At 34.0% G+C, this 21,242-nt stretch overlaps 4 protein-coding genes across 9 annotated transcripts in view; 2 read left to right on the top strand and 2 right to left on the bottom strand.

Annotated features, from left to right (window-relative positions):
• Positions 1–2,009: 2,009 nt before the first annotated feature.
• Positions 2,010–3,008, top strand: LOC120774555 (FAD-linked sulfhydryl oxidase ALR). The gene is made up of 3 exons (XM_040104289.1): positions 2,010–2,236; positions 2,335–2,558; positions 2,622–3,008. The coding sequence occupies exons 1-3, from the start codon at positions 2,126–2,128 to the stop codon at positions 2,782–2,784; spliced, it is 498 nt and encodes a 165-aa protein (XP_039960223.1). The 5' UTR covers positions 2,010–2,125; the 3' UTR covers positions 2,785–3,008.
• Positions 3,009–3,737: 729 nt separating this feature from the next.
• On the bottom strand, positions 3,738–7,879 carry LOC120774265 (cytochrome c oxidase subunit 6B2-like). Of its 6 annotated transcripts, none has more exons than XM_040103737.1 (3): positions 7,733–7,879; positions 7,167–7,388; positions 5,646–6,885 (listed from the first exon to the last, which is right to left on the bottom strand). In XM_040103737.1, the coding sequence occupies exon 3, from the start codon at positions 6,826–6,828 to the stop codon at positions 5,845–5,847; it is 984 nt and encodes a 327-aa protein (XP_039959671.1). In that variant the 5' UTR covers positions 6,829–6,885; positions 7,167–7,388; positions 7,733–7,879; the 3' UTR covers positions 5,646–5,844. The 6 variants fall into 6 exon arrangements, with proteins under 6 accessions (XP_039959673.1, XP_039959674.1, XP_039959671.1 ...); XM_040103738.1 differs by having other exon boundaries at positions 5,646–6,873; XM_040103736.1 differs by having other exon boundaries at positions 7,181–7,388.
• Positions 4,270–5,357, bottom strand: LOC120774266 (cytochrome c oxidase subunit 6b-2-like). The gene has a single exon (XM_040103741.1). It carries the CDS (start codon positions 5,220–5,222, stop codon positions 4,959–4,961), a length of 264 nt encoding a protein of 87 aa, XP_039959675.1. The 5' UTR covers positions 5,223–5,357; the 3' UTR covers positions 4,270–4,958.
• Positions 7,880–8,369: 490 nt separating the features above from the next.
• Positions 8,370–21,242, top strand: part of LOC120774338 (ATP-binding cassette sub-family D member 3) — a 34,313-nt gene continuing 21,440 nt past the window's right edge. Inside the window, exon 1 of the mRNA XM_040103898.1 lies at positions 8,370–8,973. Coding sequence (XP_039959832.1) covers positions 8,861–8,973 — 113 coding nt within the window. The 5' untranslated portion in view covers positions 8,370–8,860. The remainder of the gene's footprint in view (positions 8,974–21,242) is intronic.

Genomic DNA, 21,242 nt, shown 5'->3' with positions numbered 1-21,242 from the left:
GAAGTGTATAAATATATTCACTAGCTTAAGCGAAAATGCAGTAATTTTTAATTGGCATTTCCGGTACAAAAAATAAATTGCGTCAAAGTAATAATTAACACGTGCTCTGAACATAACAATTTCAAATTGGCAAAGTTAATTGTTTTCTGGGAATAAGAATAATAAAATACAAATGGACAGCGATTTAGTGCTAGCGACAAGACAAAGCCGACAATATTTGTGGACGGTATTTACTTGTTTTAGAAGAGAAGTTTGTAGTTAAACAGTTATTTTTAAGCTTGAATATACCTAACAAGCAGTCAAGCTCATACCTAACGGAAATAACCCGACAAAGTTGTACATAGCCACAAAAGCTTTTCAATTATTGAACAACTCTTATTTAAAGGCGATAATGAAGACTATAGAACTGCACCATCAACAGTCATTAAGCTTAGATTTTGAGTTTCTATGTATAATAGAAACCGTCTTTCATATTAACCTCTGCGGGTGCACATACAACTAACCATTGTAATTTATAAAATCGTAAATTACATAATCGCAAAATGAACACAAATTTTCAAAAACAACAAATTCACACAACATTTTTAACCCATCTAATCATATTAGTGAAGTGTAACAGCATTTTACTGATAAACTAATGAACTACCACAACGAACATGACCGTACACCATGAGGCACCGGTGCATTGATAAGACGCACGTCTGTTCAAATTGTAAACAATTTTGCAATTACGTTCACTTGTGCACTTATTTATATACATAATATATATTTATACGCCTGCGAGATGACAAACTAACAAATAGTGCATGATAATTATTAAAATACACATGCCAGCAGTTTTGAAGTATTAAAAAAAATTAAAGTAATAAACAAGCAACAATGAAAATATTGCAGGGAGACTCATATGCAGCAGAAAAAACTATCTTAAAAAAAATATATATATGTGAGCTGGTCTACGGAAAGGGGGCTTAGGTGTCAAAAAATCAATTTTCACTTTTTAGTTGATTCGGATGGACGAAACGAGTTGTTTATTTTTAACAGCTGTTTCCCAGAAAACTAGTTTTCCCACGTTAGCTCCCTTTTCGTAGACCAGGTCACATATATAAATAAAAGGGATTGTTGTTCTTGTTAGCCCACTGGATGGCACAAAACCAATCGTCATTTGAGCGTAGCAGCGTATCCTCGTTAGGCCGACTTGTTTTGCCTTTTTCTACATGCTTACATATATGTTTATTTACCAAGAAACTACTACTAACATTATTATTATTACATTGGGTCCATAAACCATGCTCCTTTGAGTTAGACCAATAACTAAAAGATTACTTCGACCAAAGTATGAGAATTTTTTAGAATTCTATATGAATAACTATATATACATATATGCATACACTCACTTGCAGATATTTTCAAGCAAACTCTCATTACTCTGCTACTTTGCAAATCAGTTCATGTACCCGGCGGAACTGCTGAGAATATTTGCATTGAATGCACGCTGACGAGCTGCTTCCGCATTTTCTATTGCCCATACAGCAAAGAAATCACACTTGTTCCTTTAATATTGTATGAACTCCATTTAAACTCAACACATAATATAGTTTACAATAAAATAATCGACATTTAAACACAATTCCAATTTCAACAAAATCACCAAATAACGCTTACAATTTTGCGCAAATTTAATTTCAACTTGACATTTCACAAATACGTTTCCTACACTTTCCGTTCCGTTAGTTGGCGTTGCCATCTTCTCTTCAATATGTGTATGGAATAATAACACCGCAAAAGCTGTTAACAATTTAATTTATTCAACTACATATTAAAAATAGCTTAAACAAATGCTTCTAACTATTTAATTCAACAATACTTACAAATAATAGTTTAAACAGTGGAAACTTAACTATTCCAAATTAATTATGACGGCGTTGCAATTTGGTGTCGGCTTGGCATTTATTCCCTCTCATAACCTCACATACAATTGGCAAATGCTTATGCGTGTGTTTTCGTCTTATTGTCATTTCATCACAGCTGACAGCGATTGCGGCTATAAATTCTTTCTTAAATAAAAGGGTGAAAATTTCAAATTTTATTTGATTTATTTTGACTGCAACTTATTTGGAAAAGAAATATGTCCAAGCACGATGCTTATGGCACGCCTGCTAAGCCCGATAACAATTGTCGCACATGTACCGATTTTAAATATTGGTCAAAACAACAGCGGCAAATATTTCATAAGGCGGTAAGTGGTTGTACATTCTAGAAACTCGGAAACATCACATATAAACGTGTTGAAATGTTTCATGACTGCACGATTATTAGTGATACGAATTATTGCAGGATACGCCAAAGGAGGAAACAACTGAAAGCAGTCCAGCCTCGCGAGATGGCTGCCCATTGGATAAAGTGGCACTAGGTCGTGCAACTTGGGGCTTATTACACACAATGGCGGCATTTTATGAAGATAATCCCTCGGATAATCAAAAGCGTGATATGAAAACATTTCTAGAAGTGCTGTCACGCGTCTATCCATGTGAACATTGTGCCAAAGATTTTCGCAAAGAGTATGTCACCATTTGAATGTTTCCAATATGTGACACAAACTTAATAACTTTTTATTATTTCAGCCTTAAAGAGCATCCGGCGCAGGTGAATTCACAGTATGAATTCTCACAATGGCTGTGCAAATTCCATAACCGTGTCAACGTAAAGTTGGGTAAAACACAATTTGATTGTTCTAAGGTTAATGAGAGGTGGCGGGATGGCTGGCTAGATGGTTCCTGTGATTAAATTAAGTATTAACTTTGTTTATACAAATATTTGATTTCAACCAACGAGGGTATTGTTGCAAAATAAGCTCTTGTAAAGAGTAACAAGTGAGACAATTATTGTTGTTGTTGTAATCGTTTCATAACTGCTCTTACGTAGTTTATAATCTACTTAGATAATAATGGTAAACATATTGTAAAATTAAAATGTAAAGATATAAGCTGTATATATCCTAAACGCAAAAATGTCTACATTAATCTATATTTTATTAATTTATTTTATAAAGACAGTTTACTAAAAGTAAAGAGTCAAAATTTCAAATTTTAAAACCAATATTGTGTGTACTGGAAAATAATTGAATCTCTTAAAGTAAACATTTACTTACCGTTCCAAAGGGTTGGATACTCGAAATAAGCCGTTCCTACGACCGTCGGGTCTAAGTTACCGGGACGGGTTTTAGTTAATAACATAAAAATCCGGTTCAATTCCTGTATCGTAGAACTGGCAGTTGTGGCAATTGTAGAGTAAAAGTTTTTAGGGGTTACATTTTTTATTAACCCGTCAAAATATCAGAATGATAGCTTAGGAAGAACAAGAATACTTTACATGCCGTATCCTGCGATTAGCGCCTAAAAGTATGTTACATTCTAAAACAAGTAAAAAAATCAACCGATTTCCTCCAAGCGTATACATCCGACTTACATCCAGTATTTGATGTTCTAAAACATATATTCGGTTTATTTAAGAATAACCACACGCCGGAAATTCCCAGCTGAATATAACTTAGTGCGGTTTATCTGCAAGTTTAGAGGTTTAGCTTTTGTAAGTTGTTTTTGTCTACTATATCTAAAGATATGCCAGCTCTAGGTCACCTATAACGCTAGCGTTCATTCGAATTACTTGCAATTCACTCATTCCCGCTATCTGCCGAACACCTATCCAAATATATCCAAATCAGGAAAAAAATTGCACTTTTACATTTTATCTAGTTATTTATTTATCATTACATAACTCATTCAGTTTCAATTTGAATTTTTACTATCAAATAGCCTGTATCTGTTTCGCATATTGAAACATCTCTCTACGTAAATAATACATAATTATATAGATGTGGGAGTGTATTATGTTTTAGTTGGTAGTTTTGTCAGCATTTTCCCCTTCAGCGCAAAAGCAAGGATGTGGGTGTTGTTGTTTACTCCCACACACACAAAAATGTCTATTTAGATTCTGCCAGGGAAGGTACCCTCATCGCGTTGATCGTTCCATCTTTCCACCCAAGCATTGGGGCACATCGATGAGAATACTTTCTTGAAGTAGTTGCATGGTTCGTATTTTTCTCCACGCACCTTCTGGCAGCGATGGTAGTCAATGTATGATTGATAACAGTAACGAGTCACGTTCTGGTTGGGGAAGCGTGGATCGAAGGGCGCAGTTTCCATTTTGTACGTCATGGTTTTTTCTTTGCCTTTTTTAGACATGGGAAATGTTTATTATAAATTACTGCAATTAATAAATCGCAACAACAAGAAAAAGGCAAAGCCAAGGAGCAAGCGAGCGAGCGAGCAATATTTGATGATTTTTATATGAAAAGTACACGGTATACAAAGACATATAAGAGAAATGATTGGTTATGGTTAGTTATGTTATGAATATCATTAATTTCGTTTACAATCAGTACATATACTATGTACATATGTATATCTATAATTAATTTTAAATAAATCAAATCAATATGTATTTCTTAGCGAATAATACACATATGAATTGAGAAAGTGTATTATATATAAAAATATAACGTAACAAAAGATAATGTTTGATAAAAACGATAAAAATAATAATTTAAAAGTTAGTTAAAAACAAAAATTTTTGATCATTATGAAGTCAATGTAAACACTTCCAAAGAAACTGTAAATAGTTCTTGCACATATTATATTTGAAGTTGCCACTTTGTAGTTATTTATAAATGCAAGACACATTTTTTTATCAACTTGTGCAGGAATTGTACCGAAAAAATTTAGTACTTTTCTACACTAAAAACAATTTTATTTAAGTAATTTATATTAAAAAGATGAAAAAGTGGATTTTCATTGTGAATATGCGTTTAGGTGCTGTATTGCTGTTTGCGTGTTTTAAAGCATGGAGTATGGATTATGTCATTTAACAATAATTCACAGCAAACTAATAAAGGAAAAATTTTAAATTCGGCCTGGAAAGACACCGGCTTCCAGTTGTTCATTCCACTTTTCCACCCAAGCATTCGGACACATTGTTTTGAAAACTTTTTGAAAATATGCGCATGATTCATGCCCTTCACCACGACTCTTCTGACAACGATGGAATTCCACATAGGAAAACCAACAATGTCGCGTCACATTCGAGTTGGGAAAACGTGGATCCATCGGAACTGTTTCCAACTTATATTCGGGTTCTTTTGCTTTCTTTTGTTCTTTTTTCGACATTGGCAATTTTCTTGTTGCTCTTCAATCAATCACTTCACGTTATGTAATATTCATATGTGTGTATATTTTTTTTGAATTTTGATTTTTGCAAACGAAAAAATTATGAAAATGATGCATGAATGTTAGTTGAGAGTAAAAAATTAAATGAGAAATTTTAAAAAGACGATAAACTAGGATAAAATGCTGATTAAATGAGTAAAACATAGAAATTAGATGTTATGAAACTAAAGCGTATTCATAAAATAACACTATATAATATATGTTTGTTGTTTACACGTATATGACGTAATAGATAGCAATAAATAAATGCTTTCCAAAACACGATTGTAAAAAATTTTAAATTTGCGGATCGAGTGCTCATTCAGTTATTTCTTTCTATTACTTCATTGTAATACCCACTTAGCCTACAAATAAAATAAAAACTTACAACTACTTTTAGCTTTAAAATGAAAATTATTCACAGGTAATTCGAAGAAGTGGAATTGATTCGTAATTCAATTTAAATAAACTCCTATAATTTATATGTATATTGTTTTTTTAGTTTATGCACAGAATTCATGTCATATTGGGGAAAACTCGAAGTATTCATTTCACTCAAGTTCTATTTAACGTCTATTTAGGTTCACTTAACCAGTGGCCTTGTGCCGCCGTCCGAATCACACGCGTGATTTTTGTACTTGTTAACCTCGGCCAAGTACAGCGACCAAAAGTCTTTCGGGTCATCACCCTGTTCAGCTTGAGCTTTCGGCTTAGCCACCACACCGGTTTTAAGAATTTTTCCACCACGCCGGCGTCCAACTATCGGCGGTGGTGGTACAACTTTGTTACTTGATGTGGCTGCATTTGAGGTAGACGCTAACACAGGAGCCACCACGATAGGTGCAACAATGGCTGGCGCAGTGGCAACTGGTACATGTGGATGTTGTTGTTGGGCTTGCATTTTTTTGAAAATCTCCAAAAACGAACCATCATTTGCAAATACTGGATGTGAAGCCTCGGGCTTTTTTGGTGGATACACCTTGCCTTCCTTAGCAAGTGCTTGTCGCAATTTCTCTTCCATTTCACGGTGTATGCGCTCTTTATCTATTGGTTCATCTGTATCGAGGTTGTAGTATGCTCCAATGGGTTCACGCTTGGGTAAAGGTAAATGTTGCAGATCCGGCGTATTTTGCTGATCGAAATCTGTTGCTTTAGAACGACTGCTTTCCGTTGAATTACTTTTAGAACTCTTTGCTACATTATCATATTGTCTTCGATCAGCATCCATCATATTACGTGAACGCTTTTCGGGGCTGCGTGAGCGTGAGTCTCTTCTGCTACTACGATGTGAACGCGCATTAGAACGACTTCGACTACGAGAATCTCGATGTCGTCGGCTAGAGTTTTGTCTATCTCTTCGGCTGTAACTCCTACTGCGACTACGACTACGGGAACGTCTGTTGTTACGACGCTTACGATAGTCTATGGATCGACTACGACTGCGACTTTCATTGTAGCGACGATGACGCGAACGACTACTGGAGCGGCTGCGTCTTTTTCGTTCTTCCCTCCGCGTATCGTGATCATATCCAACATCACGTTTCTGCCGGTGACTCATAGAAGACATATCAGTATATTATTTTGTCAGCCGTTGGATGTGTGTTGTTAATATCTGTAAATCAAACTATAGCCCTTTTAATAAATCACATTACAATTTCGCCTTGTGCTGCTTTTATACTCATAACAATTTTTATACGATATTGAATACTATTATGTATTATTTTTTTTTTTTGTTTAAACGACATATTTTCTTGTTCATTATCAAAGTGCAGCAAAGTGACTGTCTTTGACTATTTGTAATTAGAAATTTTGACGTAATTTGGAAACAAGAAAATATTAACGATAAGTGTTAAAGAAATATATGAAATTAATGTATGTATTTCAATGCTAAAAAAAGGACATTACATGTTCTCTCTTACTGTATTCTTCCACTTTTGCGAAGCACCAAGCTTTCACTACCGTGTGTTTGGTGGACGAATGCTTCGTTCCAAAGTTTCTCTATCCGGCTTTGTTATGCAGTACAAATGCTGTCGTAGTATAGTTGATATTTCTCAGTTGAATTAACTATTTTTGCGGCTCAGCGTGTTACAGTTGTGTCCTATTCATGGAAACGTTTTTTAAAAATTCCTGTGTAAAAAATGAACTTGAAGGCATGAATACTTCGTGTTTTCCCAAACTGTGCATTTCAATTCATTATCTCTTCAAATATATACTTAAATATTTGTTTTCAGTTTTTATACCCTTTAACATAAGAATATAAACGAGTTGTCCACATTTAAAACTTACTCAAGTCAAAAAATATTTGTTATGTAATTTTATTTTAAACCCCCCCATGTTAAGAACTTCGCGAGCAGTCGTCACCGCCTAGACAACTCTGCTGAATTATCCATCAATTCCATTCCTTTTCAAATTTTTTCCAAGACGTATACAAAACAAAAATAAGCAAGCACCATTTTCTGAAATTTCCATACCTTGAGGTCTCCGAAAGAGCTGTGAAAATTTATTACTTTTAATGTAACTAGATGTTACGATCCAATGTGGCTGCTTGAGATTTTTCGTCTAAAATCAATATGGCGATTGACGGAACGATTCACAATCGGTTAACGCTGAATTGCTGAATATTACAGTGTTGCTGCTGGGTTAATAGGATAAATTACAAAAATTATTTTTATGTGTGAGTTGTTAACATTATTTGAAATTTGCTCAAAATGAAACCATTAGAAGCAGAAACGGCTAGAATTATTTATTGTAAATCATTATTGAAGAAAACGAAATAATTTAAAATCAGCACGAGGTAGATTTCAGTTCCTACAATATACCAGAAATCGGTTTAATCTATATATCAAAATTTAATAGCATATAAAGCCATTGTAACATTTTTATATAATATCTCTACGTATACAATCATGCATCTTTTTTAATTAATGTGAGATTTTATGGTGAATTATTTAAATTATTGTTACAGCTAGCAATATCTCATTTAATTTTAATTCTGGCATCTGGCAACATATGCGAAGTTTGGATAAAAAGAACTATGTTGACAGAGCATTTGACAGCTAAAAGCGCCTGTCAGAGAAGGTTTGTCAAAGCAATTGGAGCCACAGTATAACAGTATTATAAATTGTACTTTGGTTGGAGCAAGTGGATGTGGTGTTGAAGTGGAATTGATGTTGCGCAAAAAGAATTAAACTGCTCTGATAGATATTATAACATATTTAGCGGATTTTTCGGTTTTCGAATAAGAAAATAAAAGCAAAAACGTGTGCACAGAAAACAAAATCCCATGGTAAAATTGTTTGCTGGTGTTCTTAACGCGATAAAAAGGAGTAGTTTGCTACATTCTGCATGCTAAAAAGTGTGAAATTTACTTTCTTGCTGTGTAAAGCAATAAGGCGGAAATTCAAGATAAGTGAATAAAAAAAAATTACAAGGTTCTATTAACGTGTTAACGCGTAGAAAAAAGATAAAACGGTTAGCAATAAGTGAATTCTGGACGTATTCAAGTGATTGAAGCGTTCGGCAAAAAGGCGTGTGACAGTAATTTCGACGTTGTAAAATCCACAAATTTTGCGGAAGACCAACTGGCGTAATTGGCAAACATGGCACCAGCGCTAAGTAAAATAACACAAAATCAGAGCGCCATAGTGGGAGTGGCGGGTGTTTCTGCCGCTCTTTGGATAATTGCTTATGGCAAAATGTCCAGCAAGCGTAGGTGAGTGTGAACTTTGAAACATCCATACATATGTATGTATGCATATGATCATTCATTAATTACTTGCTGCTGCTTTTCTAATACTTTTATTGAATCTATGTTTGTGGGTTGTTAGACATTAGAAAAGCGGTTTAAAAACTTCAACGCTGACATTGCAAAAAAAGCAAATTTGGCGCTAAGATTTCGACTCGCCGCCTATTGTCTGTATTATGTATGCGTGTGGTTATACATTAGGCATTCCGGTTTTTAATAACCCATAATGGAAAAAAATGATCAGCATGCGAATTTCCAGTTTCAAGTGCAATCGTTTAGACTAAATACCTCGGAAGCGAATACCCAAAATTTTGCTGTTGCTATAATTTTGTTTTGTCTGAGTAGCCAATCAGCACTAAGTCTAAAGCAATTATATTATACTGCAGTTGTACAAATGCTACTTTATATGTACAAAAACATAGTTTTTTTCGACTTGCCTTCTTTGTTTTTTCGTGCTAGTCACGATCAGCCTTACTATCTTTAGTAATTTAGTTTTTTTTTTTTTATGTTCATTACTTTGTATCTACCACTTGAATTCGATTTGCTTTAATTCTCTCTACAACAGATATATGTATAACTGCGGTTGATTAAGCTTCTATTTACAGCATCGTATAAATCTTTCACAATTAGAAACACAACAACAAAAATTGCAATTTTATCATTGCACATTGAAGTAAATATGCAGCAAGTTTCCCCATTATACGCGCATTAATGTCGATACATATGTATATAAATATATGTTAACCATTCAAAGTGCTTTTTTCTGTGACCAGCTTTTTTGCGTCTTCCCTTTTGATTACACGATCAGCTGAGCGCGCTGCATAAGTTGTCTGACAACTATCTGTTCGGTGTCCAGAGATTTGTCCAAGTATTCATATTTGTAAAGTGTATTTGTAAAGTTTGTTTTTGTATGGAGACTGTAGACAATACATACAAACAAAATGCAGTAATATGCAGTTTGTTTACAAACACCTATTAGCACGTTCACTACTTCAATTTAATGCCTCATTTTTCTTGTATTCGTCTTGGTTTCGTTATTTAGGTCATTTGACTTTTTCCATTTTCGATTTTATTTCTGCATGAAGAAATATGCAATTACAGGTGAATGAAAAATTGCATGTTACACATATGAAAGGGTGTTCCAAGTTAAAACAAAATTTTTTTTTTCTACTCGGTGGGGTGGAGATTGAATATATTTTTCATGTTAGTTCATGAATGTACTCATTAGAATTTTTTATAATTCTCATAGTGTCACCTGATTTTGGTTTATTTTTTTTTTGTTCTGTTTTCTTTTTTGTACACTTATACTTATGTTTCATAGGAAAAAGTTAATGTACTTGTAATGCAGCCATTACTCCTTGTTTAAGTATACTAAATCAAAGGTTGGCTTTAAAATGTAAATTACAAAAACGTGCTATATTTATAGTGCATATTCTGGAAGTACACATGAAGGTACGTATGAACGTCCACTCCCTTTCTTTGTATTTATGTGAATCCACCTTTGTTTTCTTTATAATTAACACTTGGTTTTAAATAGTTAAAACCGTTGAACTTACTTTTCATTCACTATTCAGGAAGGCAATATATCGTTCCTGTTAATGTTAAATATTTTTTTGTTGTCGCTTTGTTAAATAAGCCTTCAATGTTAGTATGCTGATATATTCAATACCAAGAGTGCGCATCAATTAAATACAAGTGTATAAATAAGCATATTTTATTAATTTTGTAGACCACCTTTTCAGGGTCAGAGTATGCTCCACATATACGCAAATATAATAGTATTTTAATAAAGGCGAGGAAGTAGATTAAACACTCTACTTGGCTTTGTTGAGAATGGTTTATGCAATGCAATTGTTAAATAGCGATTAATGGAAGCAATTAAACGAAAAGATAAGTGACTAATTTGCTTCCAGATTTTTTTGTATGGTTATATAACTTTATGCACCTCATTTACTTTCATTTTCAATTCAATATTATTGCCTCTTCTTAGTGAATTTAGAGTGGCATCTGGAGTTAATTGGCTTTTCCTCCTTCAGTTTGAAAATTAATTATAGTGAGCAATACATCAAAATAAAGTGAAATATGTGCATATGATGAAAAAATGTGTGTATACTGAAAACCATAAAATATAGTTTAATAGGGGACTCTCAACTTGTCATAACGCCTCGTAAAATCATAAATTTTAACACTTGTTTAATAAAATTGTTGTTATATTACTTACAAAAATGGGTTTACGATATTACAATTAACAACCGTGTATTTTCGGTCGTTATAACTTATAGCTTTATGAGACTATATTAAGCCCCTAATAGTGCAAATTTCAACTCCATTTAAATAGTAACAAAAGTATACAGCATTGATAAAATATTACCATGCTTGAGATTAGGAAAAACTAAAAGATAAAACGTTTGAATGAAAGTTTTTTTAATTATGTACTTAAGTGTGTATGTAATTATATCGCAGTTCTCGATAAAAAATTGTGTATAATAGGGGATTTTATAATATTAGTTATTCATAGATTTATTCGTATGTACATATGTAAATATGTGCCACAACATTCTGGGAAATAAACTAGTAAATTTGTTAATGCTATAACATTTTTAAGGGAATTTATGATATCTGTCTGCACCGAAGCTATAATACGGACATGACTATATCGATATTCATATAACTTTATTTTAGGGGATCTCCGTCGTTTCCTGCTTGATAACATCAAATTTCTTGACAAACTTAATGTACACAGCGTAGAGATTACCTAAAAACACGAGGAATTTGCAGAATATAATTATCTACTTCATAAAAACTTTTAATATCGCACTCCACCGCCCATCCAATCATACTCCAACACTTGTACATATCTATGTATATCGATTTATTTATATAGTATTATCTATGTACATATATGTATATGCATATACATACATGCATATACATACATATGTATATAATATTATTTGTAAGGCACATGGTGATATGCGATTACAAAGAATTTTAGAAAATGTACCCATAAAGGGAGTGACAAAGCTAAAATGTCATTGACGCATGACTCAAAATGCGCTGTGGACTGAAAAAAGTGAACTTTGTACATTTTCAATCTCTTGTTTTAATTTCAAATTTAATTTTTTTTCTACTATTGTTTTACGTTTAGCATTTTTCAATTAGTTAGTAATTTTTCAATTGCATTTGAAATGCTGGCATAAATTGAAGGCGCTATTAAGGGCGCGTTCAATAACTAAAATCAATTCTAATGAATCTGAATAGTTAATTGTGTCGAAAGTATTTATTTACATATACATACTTGCATATGCATATACAGCCATAAATACCAAGGTGTGCACACATGCATGAAGTTCCCGCTGAAATAAAAAAAATTATTGATTTTCATTTTCATTAATTTGTAGCGCTTTATGATAAGTGGTTAGAAAACAGTCAGATATATTTTGAAACGGTAAATTAAATGCATATTAGTCAAGCAATGAATAATATCGAATTTATATTTACGCATATACATATGTGAACTTCCCTTAACTTTTTTGTTTAAATCAGCACGCAAGCGGAAATAGTAAAACTTATATTGCCAAGACTTTGCACTGCTGCTAATAAAAAAGAATTGTAAACAAAAAAAAAAGAATAAAAACAAAAAAATGCCCTCGCAGGTGCATTTCTCATAGCACAAAGGGTATTTTTAATATCGATATTTTGATTTTGATCCAACAGCTTATATGGCAGCTATATGCTACAGCGGTTCGATGTGAACAATTTGTTCGGAGATTACAAAATTATCTTGCCCAACAACCTATACCAAATTTCATGAAGATATCTTAACAAATAAAAAAGTTTTCCATACAAGAAATTGATTTTGACCGAACAGTTTATATGACAGCTATATGCTATATAAGATTGATCTGAACATTTTGTTCGGCGATTGTAGTGTTGCCTGGAACAATAATTCCATGAAGAGTTTCGTGAAGATATCTCGTCAAATGGAAAAGCTTTCCATACAAGGACTTGAGTTTGTTCGTTCAGTTTGTATGGCAGCTATATGTTATAGTGGGCGGATATCGGCGGTTCCGACAACTGAAAAGCTTTCTGAGGAGAAAAAGACGTGTGCAAAATTTCAGAATGATATCTTAAAAACTGAGCGAGTAGCAACCTTTCTCGCTTCCTTGCCTAACACTTTTCTCCACTAAATCCACAGCGATCATATTCACAAACTGGACGAAGGAGTACATACTTGACATTAATACTGCAGTCGATGGCGCTAAAATACCGATTGACTTCCCAAAAGATTTTAGACGTGACACTCGCCTGTGCTCCTTTACCACTCACATGATCGCTATTATTGTCAAAGTACAGAGCGCCAACAAAAATCTTAAGTTTCTAGCCGGCAGCACGAGGAAAAGACAAAGAAACGTTGTTGCCAACATTCAAGGCAATCGGCCTGCTGGTCCTTAACTATGCCACACCAATATGGTCGCCTGGATGCAGTGAAACGCCGACAAGGAAGCTACAGGCTTGTCAGAACACTGCAGATGCCTCTTGATGTCTCCTATCGAACATCTGCAAGTGAGGCCCGTATACTCTCAATTAAGGAGCAAAATGAACTCCTCTCCGAGCAGTTTCTGCTGGGATGTTTTTGTAAAAATCATCCCTGCCGTCATCAGCGGAACCGTCTCCTAGAAGCATAAAGTGGTCATTCCTCAGCTACATCGACAACATAAGGTAATACGCCGACCAGACTTCATTCACACCGACTCTCTCTTAGTGAATGGCGTACTTGGAGTCAAATCACCACCCATTGTGGACGAAGAGCTTGAGTTGCTGCGAGAATCGATAGTGACCCTTGCGCAGCTTCATTCTGGATATTGTAGTAGGATAAACATTTACTTATCCAGAATCGACCCAGACATATCGAACATACATATGTCCGGGATGGGACGAGTTCCCGCAATACTCTTAATCACCTTTTTGCATGCGCTGCTAACCCTACACATCCCTCTCCATACGGTCCGCCCCGTCGAAACAGCACGTTTCCTGGCCCCACCGTTGGATGACCTTGATGACAACTTATCACATCCTTACCATCCTAAAAGCGATTAGGTAATCGTTAAAACAACAACAACAACAACAGTATATACATACAGGCGGATATGGCTAAATCGAATCAGCTCGTCTTGCTTATGAGTTATACTATACATACATACATATGTATATAAACATATATTTTTTAGGGTATCCGACATCCGATCCGATAAAGTTAATATACATTGTTCAGGGTACTCATTATATACTTCATGCAATGTTAAAATCGATTAAAAACTATATGTTATCAACACATATTCGTATGTATGTACATCCCAACGCCTTAGTTTAATTAAAACTCTCTGTAGTTAAAATAACGAATTGGCCGAAATTTAACCCTAGACTTTCGTGCATTTCTTTCATTTACTTGACCTTTGAACTACACGCCACATGCATATGTATGTATGCATGCACAATCATTAGTGATTTGTTGTTGCTGCTGTTAAAACCCGGCTGTTTCAAAACCAAACACAGTCTGTCTTCATGTTTCCATTTCGGTAACCAAATCCATTTATTCTGTATTCCTCTTTATGTCAATAAAAGTTTCCATAACAAATACCATCGTAGAATTTCGGCAGAAAACCCGAATTTTATTCGTATTTATTTGCATTGAATTTCATTAATAAAATATTGTAGACACAAAAACAAAAGTCTAAATTCCATTTCTTTTGTGCATAAGCACATGTTGTTGTTCTTGTAGCTGCAGAAAAAAATTCCAAATTAATTATTAACACTGCTGCCGAGTTAACAGCACTCGGTCGCCCTGATCATTGTGCGAATGGTTCGTGATGATATAACAGTTTAATCGTTATGTAACGGTATAATTATTATGGAAACAATTGAATTTCTGTATGAAAACTACATTTTTATATAATATTTTTTATTGTGGGAATGCAGTCAGCAGTTACTTTTATAGTTTACGTCAGAACAATATGACGTACTAACAAACAATGTACGTTATACAGTTTTGATTCAACTAACGTCATCATAGAATAAGTAACTAAAAACATTAATAAATAAATAGTAAACACCGAAAAATCAAAAATTTGTTGGTTAGTTAAAGAAACATTTTGTATTTGGGCAAAAAATAGTAAGACTATGTTAATATTTAAAATTCTTAATTTATTCTTATTACACTTTTGCCAACGTTTTTTCCAATCCTCGAAACAGTTATTAAAGTCAATTTCCGGAATAGCCTTCAATGCACATTGAATGTGAATCGTCTTCAAACTCTAAACGTTTTCCCCGAAGCGATCGTTTGAGTTTTCTGAATAGCCAGAAGTCACACGGAGCTAAATCAGGCGAATACGGTGGTTGAAACACGATATTGGTGAAAAATTTGGCGCAAGACTCACGAAGAATCAATGCAGTATGCGACAGTGCGTTATCTTCGACCTCTTTTCACCAATAGCTTCGCACAAACGACGCATAACGCTCAAATAGTATTCCTTCTTGACAGTTTGACCGATCGGAAAGAACTCGATAATCGAGGGAAACTGTCAACATAACCTTCATTTTTGACCTGCTTTGACGTGGTTTTTTCGGCTTCGGCTCAACTTTGCCACAATGTTCGGCCGATTGATCGTCTGTTTACGGGTCGTAAGCTTAGATACAAGACTCATGGCCAATAATACTAATACGTTTCATGACATCATGGTAGTCGGAAAGCATTGTTTCACAGAGGTAACGCGACGCTGTTTTCCAAAAAATTCGAGTAATTTCGGAAGCAATCGTGCTTTCACTTTTCTCAGATCCAAATGATCCTTCAAAATGTTTTTTTTACTGATTCTTCCGATATTTTAAAGATGCCAGTAAGATCTCTGACTATTAATCGTCGATTCTCAAACACCAATTTCTTAATTTTATTGACAGTTTGATCATCAGTTGATTTTGATGCTCGTCCTGAACGTTTGTTCGTCGTCAACGCGTTCTTGATCCTCTTCGAATAATTTGTGCCAATCAAAAAACTTGTTTCTCACAAAGAGCTATTACCGAAGAACATTCCGAACGTTTCGGCACCAGGAATTTGATTCCGCATACAAAATTTAATGGAACTTCCTTGTTGAAGCATTTCACTAATCCCAAATATCGCCGAACGCACTTTATGTACTTCAGAAAGACGAGCATATACTAAACACTGATGATTATTTTCGTGTGACATTTGGCACAGATGTCACTGACAGTCATACCAACCTAGAAACAAAATTTTCGACGAATGTGTTTGGCGCGTAATTTAAATTAGGAGTCTTACTATTTTAGCATTAGAATAGAATACGTATATTAGACAAAGATAAAAGAAATCCATCATTTTTGCAATACATTGAAGGTTTTATAGCTAGAATTAACGGATTTAGCTGAAGTATGTACCGTTTTGTTTGATAACTTGTTACAATTTTGAAGGTAATTTCATAATCCATTCTCATAGAAGCAACCGTCCCTATTGGCATAAAACTGAGACAGTAGATTTTCATATATTTCTCTTGATGCGATTTTTTACCCGCGAAATCATGGCCACAAACAGGAACAGGTATTAATATTTTGATGTCAGGTCCAAACTGTAGATGAATGCATAAAAGCATCCTAAGCAAGCTTCGGACTAGTCACAATGTGTATTTGTGATCTATCGTTTTCGTTATGGAAAGTAATTCCATCATTATTGGCCAAGGCTTGCTATTACCGGGCTAATTGTTGAGGGTACAATTCCGAATTAAGAGTTTGGCCGTAGCTGAGGAGCCTATAGTAGATGATTTCCAACCGATTCCACTAAACACTCAACAAATTCTTCCGGACAGTTAATGCCGGCTTGGTCATCGTTAGCGCCGGCTCACATTTTTCGCTTGACGTTGTCGTAAGTGACCCACTTTTCATCACCGTCCATTCAGAAATGGGAATTCTGTTCTAGTAACTTTTATTTGACCGTCTCTGTACCATGATGGTGAATTCTGGTCTGGTAATTTTTATTTGACCGTCACTGTACCATGATGGTGAATTCTGGTCTGGTAATTTTTATTTGACCGTCACTGTACCATGATGACTTTCATTTTTAAATTATTTCTTGTTTGTCTTTATTGTTTTTTGTATTATCTGTTATGCTAATTTTCTAATAGGTATATGCATTTTTTTCAGTAATCATTAAATGTGAAACTAATGTTCAAATTTTAAACTATTATTTTGTGTTTTATTTGATTTTTGCTTTATAAATTCTAAGAATAAAAATAATAATAAAAAAAAACAAATAAAAACAAAAATTAAATGGTTTTCTTGATTTTTGGAATATTTGATTTTAATTTTTTTTTTTTGATTTCCAGAATTAATTTTTGTTTTATTTGCTTAATTTTTTAATATCAATATACAATTTTTTTATTTAAAATATGTAAAAAATAAACATTTGTTAAAAAAAAAATTTAAAAAAAATCAAATAAATATTTTTTTTCAAATAAATATTTTTTTTAATAAGTTATTTGGATTTTCAGAATTATTATTTTTTAATTGCTTAAAGTTTTTTTTTTTTTTTGTTAAATATTTCTTATATGAATTTAGAGTTAAATTAGTTTTGACTTACCTTAAATGTAATAAAAGTTATAAAAAAACTAAATTGCATTTATTTTGTCGAGAGTTTCATATTTTGCAACTTTTTTGTCCATAAAAGCAGTTATAAAACATTTAAATGCAAAATCGAATTGCAAAAGCGAAGTGTCAACGGTCAAGTGGGTGTCATAAACGAACTGCCAAGCATTCAGGCCAATGTATGCGACATTGACCGAATGAGACTAAAAAAAAAACACGGAAGCTTGAAATTGTGAACTGTGTTCGTATGTGTATTTACAGTTTTGCATGTTCTTCGTTTTTAGAGTATTTTTATCAAACATACTTATGTACATACATATGTCTTTACATACGATTGCATTAAGAAAATATACTACACTTAATCAACAACACGCTACCGCATTTCAAAGTACAAATGAATTATGACAAAAAAATAAAAAATAAAAAAGCAAGAAAAAACAATATCCGATATCGGACCATTACTTATTCAACTATATGTGTAAATAAAACTAAAAATTTGACCGCCCAACGGAAAACTTTTTGCTAATTCTTTCTAGCCAACTTTATTGATAGAAACAACTTTCAAGTTATATTAAGATTACTTAATTTTAAAAAATATATGTCTTTTATGAAGATATTTATATAAAAATTGTTCCATAGAAGAACTTGCTATAGTGATTCGATTTAAAGTCAATTTGTTCGGAGACTATATCATGAAGATATCGTTTTAAGTACAAAAGACAATGAACAGCTTCTTGGGGAGAACGAGTGTTACAAGCAGAGGTACTTTTTTCAATAACTGATCACGTCGTGTCGAGCTGTCATGTTATTTTTCTTCAGTACTGTTTGACATTCCATCATGGAAAGACGTAAGACAACGTTTTCAAATCGTTTAACTTTATTGCCTAAATTTACGTTATGTAAAGAATGTGTACCCTGCGCTTCGCTCAATGTATGGTATTCGACCGAATAGACCACGTACAGCACTCAGTGGACTGCCGTATTTTACATTTAGATCTTAAATTGAAAGCGTACAAACACAGCTTGTTTATGAACTGAAGCTGCTCGACCTCCCCAAGCGACATCTATTCGGTCTATGGACTCTTGGAAATTTCCAACAAGATACGACCTTTTTGAGACAAATTTTGTTCAGCGATGAGGTCCACATCTGGCTGAATGGGTATGTAAATAAGCAAAATTGCTATATTTGGGACGAAGAGCAACCTGAAGATATTCAAGAGCTGCCATTTCATCCAGAAAAAACAAATGTTTGTTGAGATTTGTGAGCCGTTGGAATCATCGGTCCATATTTCTTCAAAAATTATGTCGTTGAGAACGTAAACATCAAGGGCGACCGTTATCGCGCCATGAAAACCGACTATTTGATGCCCGAAATTGAAGTTCGTGATTTCGGCGACATTTTGTTTTAACAAGATGGCGCCACTTGCCACACATCGCATCAATCAATGTATTTATTGAGAAAACACTTTAGTGAGCAGATAATTTCACGTTTTGGGCTGGTTGATTGGCCACGAAGATCGTGTGATATCACGAGGTTAGACTTTCTCCTGTGTGGATATGTAAAGTCTAAAATATATGCAGACAATTCCGCTTCGATTCAGGCCTTGGAGCAAAAGATCACAAGTATCATTCGCCAGTTACCAGTCGAAATGTTTGAACGAGTCAACGAAATTTGAACTCAACTGATGGACCATCTGAGACGTAGCCGCGGCCAACATTCGAAAAAGAGAATCTTCGAAAAATAAATGCCAAAAAATGTTTTTTCGAATGATCATAAGCATTCCGCATTCAATTTGAAGTTTCTGTTTTTTCCTTTAAAAATGTAAGGAACCTCGAAATGGCTCACCTTTTACAGACAGACGTACATACATACATGGCTAATACGACGCAGACCATCTCGCTGATTATTTACTAGTGTTTCCTTTTGGGTGTTACAAACTCCGTGAAAACTTAATGTAGAGTATATTAGTATAGTATTAATTGCCTGATTACTGTTGTTGACCCTTGTATTAAGTTAATTTCTGTATTAATGCGACCACAGGCCATTTTTTAGATAAGCGGCCCACTGCCACAAAGTGTATAAAATAATAATATCTATATTAAGGCTATTTTTATAGTTTTATAGCCAAGTAAAAATTTATGTACATTAGAGCGGGTCGATTTTTCCTATAAAATCGCGTATGGAGGAAATATGTATGTATTCTGCGGATTATTGTGAACAACTTTGCCTAAGAGACTATGGGTCTAAAACCAGTTTCGACCCAGCAATTTTCAATGACAACGTTTAAAAAATCTGAATAATCGGTTGTATGGGAGAAAAGTATGTGATATAGTTATATTAAAATCGTTCTACTAACTTTCATTCGGATATCTCAAAAATGTATGAAAAAATCGTATAATCTCTAAAAAACTTTTTCTTAAAAATCGCTAGCTCGAAACCGGTTTAAAACCCATAATCCGTAGAACACTTCCCGCAAACGTTTTTTGGCTCCCTGGAAATCGATCTAAGGCACATACATACATACATAAATATCGCCTAACGAGGGGCAATATACTTTTAACTACTGCCATATTATTACTAACTTAGCTATTTATTGACAGATCAGATTAGCGATTATTAAAATTTATGACTTTTATAAAATCAGCTGCGTTGTTATAGTTCATTAATCTATATATGTGACCTGGTCTACGAAAAGGGGGCTTAGGTGTCAAAAAAAGGAGAACAATTAATGAGATAACGAGAAACTGACGATTATTTTTAACAGCTTTTCCCAGAAAACTAGTTTTCGCACGTTAGCCCCCTTTTCGTAGACCAGGTCACATATATAAAAGAAAGTTGTGTTAGTTACGCCATTTATAAGTCAAAGAACGGCTGAACCGATTTGACTGAAAATTGGTGGGAAGGTAGCTTAGAACCAGGGTAAGGACATAGGATACCTTTTAACTCTTTATTTCAAAATTTAATACAACTCAAATACAAAAATTATATTTAAAATTGTTTGTAGGAGTCATTTGAATATATGCGTACAATTTTAAACAGATTCTCGGCTTAGTAATCAGTCGTTGTGTATGTACTATACCACGTGCATCCTAAAAAACTGATGTCATAACCTTTCCAGCCGACTTTTTCGTCTTTCCCCGTCTGAGGTCCATCATGTGCAGTCCACTAGAATGACTGTCGATTGGACTCCAGTGGGAAATAATGGAACTATGTTTCTATAGTTACACACCGACGCAAAAATTCGGTTTTATTACGATTAAAGAGCGCTCAAATACTTCTCAGAATCAGTTATTCGTTGTTTTTGTTGGATTATGAACTTGCGATGCATCCACTTTACACAGAGCTTTCGCCTCTTTAGAGCATCATTGCCCTCGGTGCTCATTTCGCTTGTTTCCAGCTTAGCAAATATCTTATCAACGGTGGATTTCTCTGAGCCCACATTCAACAGTATTTTTCACCAAAAAGCAATGCTTTATTAACACACGAAATGCTTTATGATCCATTTTTTTTGTAAACTAACACAAGCTGCTTCTCAAAAATGCTATATCTCATTAACTAGTAGTTATAATCTAACTAACAGAAATCA

Source organism: Bactrocera tryoni, chromosome 4 (assembly GCF_016617805.1).
Source record: "Bactrocera tryoni isolate S06 chromosome 4, CSIRO_BtryS06_freeze2, whole genome shotgun sequence".
NCBI classification, from domain to species: domain Eukaryota; kingdom Metazoa; phylum Arthropoda; class Insecta; order Diptera; family Tephritidae; genus Bactrocera; species Bactrocera tryoni.
Note: the sequence above shows the minus strand (reverse complement) of the source record. Positions and strands in the feature narration are given on the sequence as shown.